The sequence below is a fragment of the Hibiscus syriacus genome, unplaced genomic scaffold, assembly GCF_006381635.1.
Source record: "Hibiscus syriacus cultivar Baekdansim isolate YM2019G1 unplaced genomic scaffold, ASM638163v2 tig00111498_pilon, whole genome shotgun sequence".
Classification (NCBI taxonomy): domain Eukaryota; kingdom Viridiplantae; phylum Streptophyta; class Magnoliopsida; order Malvales; family Malvaceae; genus Hibiscus; species Hibiscus syriacus.
This window is the reverse complement of record NW_024063104.1, coordinates 276,594-285,643: the sequence shown is the minus strand read 5'-3', so window position 1 is coordinate 285,643 and position 9,050 is coordinate 276,594. Positions and strand designations below refer to the sequence as shown.

Sequence of the window (9,050 nt, the reverse complement as noted above, 5' to 3'; positions counted from 1 at the left end):
CTGTCATGTTAGCACTGTGAACTGTCAAGTCAATACTGTAACGGTCAATGGCGTAAAATTTTAAATAAAGAGTCACATTAAAATTGTTTTCTGAATTAGAGAATTACGTTAAAAAAATAATATGATGATGGCATTAATTTTTTATTTCAAAAATACAGTGAAATCTAATGCTTTTTGCCGATTGGCAGTGGAAAACCTGTCATACAATCTTGGTCTTGGAGAAACTCAAACTTTTAATGCTACATGTACGTACATATATATCAATTTGGTACCACAGGTATAGCAAGTGCTATTTATTATTAAAGTTTACTATTGAATATAGTTTCTCATAAAGAAACACTAGCTTGTTTCTTTTTTGACTCGCAGATCTTTGCCGACATGTACCAAATATATTAAGAACTCTGTACTGCCTATATTAATTATTGTCTTTTTTAAATAAAAGTGTCAATTCTTTAATATTAAGAAAATAAAAGGTTGTTGAGTTAAAGAATTGTCTAAAATTTGAAAATTTTAATGTTGCATGCTCAAATTAAAATATAAATAAAATGTTATTATAGGAGAGTATTATTGTAATTATATTTATTTAAGAATAAATTATTTGTTTGATTTAACAAATTTAACATATATCAAAATGATTTTAGATAGAATTTCATTAATTGAGCAAGTGCTCAAGGATATTAATTAGGCCATTAAACGAACCAAATGTTAAACGAACCGTTCGGCAGGAAGTTTGTTTATGTTTGTTTATTTATAAAACGAACAAACATGAACAAGATTTTATGTTTGTTTATTTAAATGAAAGAACAAGAACAAATTGATAGTTCATTCATTTACGCTCGTGAATGTTCGATAATTCGTTCGTTTATATTCATCCAATCTCTAGACTCGTTTAAAATATTAAGACCTAATAAATTTTAAACTTAAACTTATGAATATTTCAAAACTCAATTAATTTTAAACCAAAATAAAAATACTCAAATCAATTAAAGAAAACATAAATCCTAAAATTATTTGGAAAGAAAAAAATTCTTCTCAAATATAAATCCAATTAATTTTATTTTTGTACGTTTATGTCCATTCGTTTGTGTTCGTTTACGTTCGTTCATTTATGTTCGTTTATCATTTTAACGAAAGAACAAGAATAAATTAAATTTCTTAATGAACAAATATGAACAAGAAATTTCGTTCGTTAGTTGTTCGTATTTTTTAGGTTAAAATTAAAAGAACGAACATGAATATACCCTCGTTCGTGTTCGTTCGGTTCATTTTTAGGCCTAATATTTATAATGTCTCATTTCGTATGGGTTCAAAACCCTAATATTTATCTTGAAAACATAACACTTGATAAAAAAACAATAATTTTAGATAAATGTATTATAACATTAATTATGATAAATTATGTTAAATTATATATAAATATATAGATCAATAAATGAAAAATTATTTAAAAAACAAGTGAGAAATTACCATAATAAGAAAAATACCAATATAGACTCTAACATGAGACTCAGCTCTCGTGTGATGGAGAAACTCCCATTGGGGGTCTTTGAATTATTTTAAAATTTTTAATTATTTTAAAATTTTTAATTATTTTTATATTATAATTATTAAGTTAACAATTAATGGTTAAATTAAAGGATCAATTTTTTTTTTATTAATTTAGGTAAGTACAAGACAATAACCGTTTTAAGATAACACTCAATTATTTGATATTAAAAACTCACACCCTGACATTTATGGTGCTCAAACTCGGGACTTCAAGAAACAATAACAATTCATTTACTATTGAGATCACTTGATTTGTTCAAAGGATCAACATCCTTAAATAAAAACACAAAAAAATTATGTTTCAAAATTACAATATAAAAAATTAAAACCTTTAATTTATGAATGGATTTATATTTATACATATACAATTAATAAAATATAATATTATTATCAATAAAATTCATTTATTAATTCCAATGATAAAAAGGAGTTACGTTCTTTGAAATTTTGAGTTTGAATAGTTATGTAGGTTGAATTATCAATAATTAAGAAATTTTTTTGAATAGATATTATATTGTAATCAGTGATAACCTTAATCAAACATCCGAACATAGAACTCAAGGCTCTTAACCTTGTGGTCGTAGGATCGAGTCCCACGATGTACAATTCATAATTCTGACTGTCAGAGGTCTTCAACTGAAACTGCTCTCAACCTGGCGTTGGGGCCAGCCTACTACCTTACCTCTCTGTCACCCCTAATAACTTTTTTTAAAAAAACCCACCACTTTTCACTTAAAAAGACTAATTTCTAAATAAATAAAAAATTAGTCCCCACACTTCCATTTTTTATAATTTTATCCAAAAATTAGAAGAAAAAAACCTTTGTCAAAATTAACCTCAACTGCTAACAACTTTATCAAAGATATACTCAATTACCAACAATTTTACATATTATTATAATATTCACTTTATATTCATAAATAATTTTTTATAAGCTCACATCACAGCACACTTTTAGAACACATTTATCAGCACCGGATAAGTCACTTTCATCCAAGCAACAAAGCAAACACTAAAATTAAGTTAATAATAATAAAAGTAGTAACAGTCTTGCAAAACATGATAATGAAACATAAGCCCCTGATGAAGAGAAAATTCCATGCACCATAAATGGGAAATTCCTCTCATGTTCAGTAAGTCCACATGCAATCAAGCTCAGTTGGACCGATTGACATCTTGCTAATGCCACCATTAGAACCATCGTTAACATTATTGGAAACAGCCCCCCAGTCGACAGATGTGCCACCGTGAAGTGGCGGTGCCGCCATCGTTGGGTGAGAGAAATAGAAAGGGAGCTGCAAGTTCTCCTCAAGAGACCTCAAGGTTGGAAAAACGGCAGCACCCACATTTCTTGAATACCAAGGATCAAAAGTGGTGTTAATCATTTGTGGTGGTGGTAATCCTAGGTCGAAACCGGGCTGAAACCCCGAAGGGTCGGTTATGGTGGTGGCGGTGGTGGAGAAACAGGACACGTGCTCGGATTGAGCATAATTGTAGTAACAGAAACTATCGCAGTCGGCGGCGGCAATGGCAGTGGCGGCATGATCCAGGAGAGGAGGAAGGGACACTGATGAAGGAGAGCTCGGTTCTTGGTAAAGAGCGACGGAGCCGCTCATCCGAGTCTTCTTGGCTCCTCCGCCGGTGCTGCTGGTGGCACCATTGGCAGTGCCACTCTTGTGGAACACCCTGGATATCACCCATTCGTCCTGCAATAATAGAAAAACCTAGCATTTTAGCAAAATATGAACACTTTACTTTCAAATCCAAGTAATTGAAGGTCATTAAAACAAAGAAACAAAAGACAATATCAACTCGTTGATGTCCCGAGTTCGTCGTTCTAGGAGAATTCTTAACTCTTGCATAAATTGTGGGTATTTAAATCCCAAAACAAAGAGACAGAAGCCTTTGAAATGTCTGAAAGGCAGCGCAAATGGCATTAAGATTGCCCGACATACCATTTTCAGCTCCATAAATGAAACAACAGCGTACGGAAAACATTAATACTTTTGTTTTTTTAGGCTTAATTTCCAAGTAAATGCCCAAACTATCCCTTTTTGCCAAATAAGTAACTACGGGTTTATTTTTTTCCCATCCGGTGTTGATTACTATTTTAGGTGTTTAAGTCGTCAACGCCGTTAGTTTACTTCTTAAGTAACAAGTATCAACACCTGATAATTTTAAAAAATTTATATAAAATTTTAAAGATAAAATTATATATTTTTAAAAAATAAAAAAAAAATAAAAATAAACCATAAACTTTGAAAACATTCATTTCAACTACTAATCCAACGTAGATGGCCATCGCCACCCTTTACCGTCGAATAAACTCCACTTGGCCTATCCTCCCCAACAACCATAACCCCTATGAAATCATGATCGATGGACGATCAATCGACCACAAATCAACGTTTTACATCTCATAAACCCTAGAATAAAAATCGTGATCCCACACGAACTATTAATAGACGACAATTAAAACGACATATAACTAGAATGATGTCAAAGAACACATCGGCAATGGCAATGATGGCCGGAGAAGGCGCCGACGATAAATTAAGATTAGGGTTTAATATTTTGGGCTTACTACAAACCAGGCGCCATTGAAGGACACAAAAAGAAACCTAAAGTAATTAAAAAAACATACCTTTGAGCTCCTGGAGAGATGATGGTAAGCAAATTTGCCTTCAAGGCGATATTCATGCATGACCCAGTTGCTCTTTTCACCTTTAGGAGCTCTACCTCTATAAAAAACCAAGGTCTTCTTCATTCCAACAAGTGCACAAGTCTTTGAACTGTAAATCTCCCTATCTTTCCCAGTGGCTTTCCAGTAACCAGCTTCAGTTGCTCGGTTAGTTCTCAACCCAGTTGGGTACTTCCTATCTCTCAAACTGAAGAAATACCACTCTTTCTCTCCCATCTTTGCCTTGCCTGCCACGTTACATGACCAAAATGTAACAAACAAAAGAACAGTGGTAAAAAAATTAAAAATATGTTAAAAATATCACTCTCAACTCACTAGGAAGCTCCCATGGCTCGGACTTGTTGAGATCAACCTCAGCTATAGCTCTACAAGTAAAGCCACTGTCAATAACTTTCTTCAACAAATAGTAAGTGATAAGCTCCTCATCCGTTGGATGGAAACGAAATCCAGGAGGCAAATGAGCATCATTTCTGTCAAAACGATGGTCCATATCAAACAAAACCCTAAACTTCAAAAACCAAACTTTGGCGTCACCATAACACAACAGATAGAGTGAAAAAAAGATTGAAAACTTATATGTAAAATATAAGAAAAAAGATCGCAGGGAATGGGGTGTGTTTACAGAGGTGGCTTCTGCAGTTGAGGATGCGTGCGTGTGTGAGAAAGTGTGCAGGTATTCTCTGTTAGTGAAGAAAATGAAAAGGAGGGAGCAGAAAGTAGGTTTATTGAGAAAGGAAAAGGAAGTATTTTTGCCTATTTTTATAAGAGAGAAGGGAAAGGGGCAGAGATATTCACCATGTAAATTGTAAATAAATAATTTGTACAGATAAAGCTGTTTCATATCTCTTCATGTCAGCACAGTACAATAATAAATTATATCAATTTCCCCGCCCACACCATCGTAATCACACGCTACCTTTTGTTAGACGTAAAAATTGCATTATTTTTTTAAGTGTAAGCCATGCTTCTTAGTGTCTCAATTATCATTTTATTTTAATCATTTAATTATCATTTTCTAAAATTAAATTTAAAGTTATGTTTCGATTTCATTTCGATCGCTCGTCGTTAAAAATAGTAATAAAAGTGTTAACGTGATATTTTAAACAAATATTCAATGATGATGTGTCATACGTCATATTAACGATGAATATCAAAATAAAATCAAAACGCAACGTTAGATATGATTTTAGAACAAAAATAGTTGGATGAAGGAAAGAAAATAAAAATTATAGTTGAGGTACTAAATGTGTAGTTTTCCCTACTTTGTATACATTATATTAATTAAAGGGTAAATTATGTATTTAGTCACTCAACTATAAATTAATTTTTTTTAGTAACCTAATTATTTTTTTCAAAATTATCACTAAAGTTATGACGCGATATTACATTATAATAACACATCATATCACTGTCAATTTTTTTAACAAAATGTGACTAAAATGAAATTAAAATGTAATATTAGTGATGATTTTGAAAAAAGAAAAATTTATTGACCAAAACAAAACTGTGCTAATAGTTGGGTGACTTACATACGTAGTTTATCCTCAAATTTATTGAAGAAAATAGAGAGTTTTAACCTGTTTGTTTAAATTCAGTGATTGTTCTGTCTTTTATCTTTTTCATTTCTTCTATCCTGGTTTTGGTAAGCCCTAAACTGAGGGTTTCATTATTTTCACAGTGAGTAACTAAGCAAAAAGCAAGTTGCCTTAAGAGATTCTATCTTATTTTTTTACCTTTCGTTGCTTACTTTTTCTACTACCAAGTTGCCTAAAGTGATTATTGCATGCTATAAAAATTACTTTGGCATTTGTTATCTAAATAATATATATATTTTTATTTCATAAAATAATATTAAAAAAATATTTATAAGAATAACATTTCTTTCTAAAAGAATTAGCTGACCCTCATTCTCATATGTAATGGAATAAGGGGAAGGTAGGATAGTAAGCTGCCCCCAACGCCAGGTTAAGAGCAGTTTCCGTAGGAGACTTCCGAATTATAAAATGCCCTCCGTGGGACCCAATCCCACGACCCTAAGGTTAAGAGCTTTGTTGTCTACCAACGAGCTGGATGGTCATTTCAATAACATTTCTTTCTAATCTATTATAATCATGTGTTTACTTTATGTATTAAGATAGTGAGAGATGTATATGAATTGTACAATGAAATATCGTATTAAATATTTATATATATTTTAATAAAATGTACACACAAATAAACTTAATATATATTTTTATATTTATTTTTACACAAAAACATTTTTTAACTTGAAGCAGTTTGAAATTTTTGATATAAAATTACTCAGACATATAAAACTATCAAAGTGTGATGACTTTGATAGGAATTTTAAGAATCTTAAGAAAGAAAGGATTGTAGAGAAAAGAGAGAATATTAAGATAACAGAAAAAAAAAAAAGATTCATTTTCCTAATTCCCTATATTTCTTCCCCAAAATCCTTAATGTCTTTCCAATTCCCAATTCCTCTTCTACCAACCCTAAATCTGTTGGTTGGTTTGCATCGCAACATTCAACTAGACAGCATGAATCAATTCGTCGTCGGCTCTCCATATACCACTCAACGGAAGTTCAGTCCAAGTCATGTTGCAATTTGTAGAGTCCTGACCGACTAGGAGATGTGCTGCCTCGACGGAGTAAGGAAGGCGAGGGATTAGTCCCGCAGGTAACGAAAGAGTGATCAAGTGACTTGTAGTGGATGGGGGCAAGAGACGAAAGGTGGGAGATTCGCATGACAGGGTTCCTGGGAATTCTGTCTAAATCACCAATATTTTCAAAATTCAACAAGCGACTGAAACACAAGTACTATTAAAAACATGTCTACACTCTAATTTTTCCAAGAGATAATGTTGCATGTGTATAGTTCACGATGACACGTTTAATATCTAGTAACTCAGCGTAATGCTGCAGAAGAGGCATTACATTTAATCAAGGATTTATAATTAATTCAGTGTAAAAAGCAGACAAAATGCGACAATACTTGATTTTAACAAGATGATTACCTGAAGAGCTCGTACATACAAACCAGCTTACGATCATAATGACTGAACATTCCATTGGCTAAAATGGCTTCAAAACCAACCACCTCTCTGAAGGATCACATTTATTGTTTATTATCTGATTGTTCACTGAACTAGCTGTCCTCTCAAATATCTTAACAGGCTCAGAATCACCTGCTGGGGGAGTAAGACACATAACACCAAAGAAATTTTATTCCATAGATAAAAGAACAACTCAAAAAAGATAACAATTATAGAACTGCATAAAGCACAGCTGTCTGTGATACTAGATAGTTAACAGAAGAACATCTAACCTTCAATTGACCAATGATACACGGAGGTTTGTGTGACCAGGCCAAGCATTTTTGGGCTAATCCATTTCCAAAATACAACCTAGGCATGAACCAACAACAGTTTGCTATGCTAATGCAACCGAGTTCACTATCAACCATCGTTGTGGAACAACGAATGTTGAGAGAAATTAATAGAAAATGGAACCATTACAAGAAAAAATTAAAAAAAAAAATGAGACGGCAGATAAGTTTCACCTGTTCAGGCATCTGTTGTGTATTTCATTTTTGCTTTCATCTCTATGTTAAATATTTGCAGCTTTAAAACGTTCCCCGTAGTTGAGTTATAAAAGCAATGCCAAAGCAAATGAGTTTAAAGAAATCAATAAAGAACAAAAATTAAAGGATACAAAATTAATATTAGTGAACTTTTTCTCCTATTAAAAATACTATCTTTACAAGTATGCCAAGCACATCATGACTAGGAGATGTGCTGCCTTAAAATATGGTATTTGCTAATTGACTTGTTCCGGACTGCTGGAGCAGAGAAAGATGTGCACTGGATAAATAACACACGGTTATTCAAATCATTTTCATAATCATAACCCATCTTTGAAAAGTTAAGATTAAGCGTGAAATGGAGAGTACTGAAGTTAGTGATGAATCTGTTGTAATGTTAGACACAGCAAGGGCTGCAGAGCAAGCAGCATTGATGAACCTTGAGTATCTAAGGAAGGAAGCCGATATGAATAGCCGAAAAGCAACTAGGGAGATCGAAGATCTCATTTCAACAGAAGTAGCAAACAGAATTGAGGAGACTGAAACTGCAAGCAGATAAATGGTGACGGCAATTGACCTTTCTCAATTGGAAGAACAAAATAGAAAGAAACCAAGCCTTCATTCAATCCTCATATTCCTGAACTTCCCTGAACTATGGTTCTCTCGAGTTATTTAGAGCTCTCTTCGTTGTCGAAGAGCTTCCTCCCGCTGGTATTATCTGCAACAATAACTGTTGAAAAATAAACAAGTGGCCAAGCCACTTTCGGTGGCAGCCATCAATTTTGTCAAAAAGGTTGGTTATTTGTTGAAAATCAATAATGGTAAAATCTCAATTTTAGTTATTGTAATTTAGAGTATTTATAAATTAGTCCTTAAGCTTCAACTATAAATACCTTAGTTCATTTAGCTTCAAAACCATCCCAAAAACATTCTAGCTTTCTTCTAATAATAGAGAGAATTTAGAGAGTTTCTTGAGAGTTGTTCTCCTTTTTATCAAGAGAGAATTATCATTGTTTTCTCCTTGGTAGATCGAGAGAGATTGTAATTCCTATTTTTCTCATAGTAAAATTCTTCTATCGTTGCCCGTGGTTTTTTTACCCTATATTATTTAGGGGTTTTCCACGTAAATTTTGTGTCTCTTTTATCTTCAATTTTTATTTTCTCAAATTATCAGTTGCATTTTTGCTCTATCCGATAGCCGTCTTCGGCAACAATAAC

General features: G+C 32.6%; 1 protein-coding gene across 1 annotated transcript; it reads right to left on the bottom strand.

The window, feature by feature from the left end:
• Positions 1-2,635: 2,635 nt before the first annotated feature.
• On the bottom strand, positions 2,636-4,751 carry LOC120163807 (protein CUP-SHAPED COTYLEDON 2-like). Its single transcript, XM_039173633.1, has 3 exons — positions 4,565-4,751; positions 4,193-4,476; positions 2,636-3,254 (listed from the first exon to the last, which is right to left on the bottom strand). The coding sequence occupies exons 1-3, from the start codon at positions 4,737-4,739 to the stop codon at positions 2,679-2,681; spliced, it is 1,035 nt and encodes a 344-aa protein (XP_039029564.1). The 5' UTR covers positions 4,740-4,751; the 3' UTR covers positions 2,636-2,678.
• Positions 4,752-9,050: the final 4,299 nt, after the last annotated feature.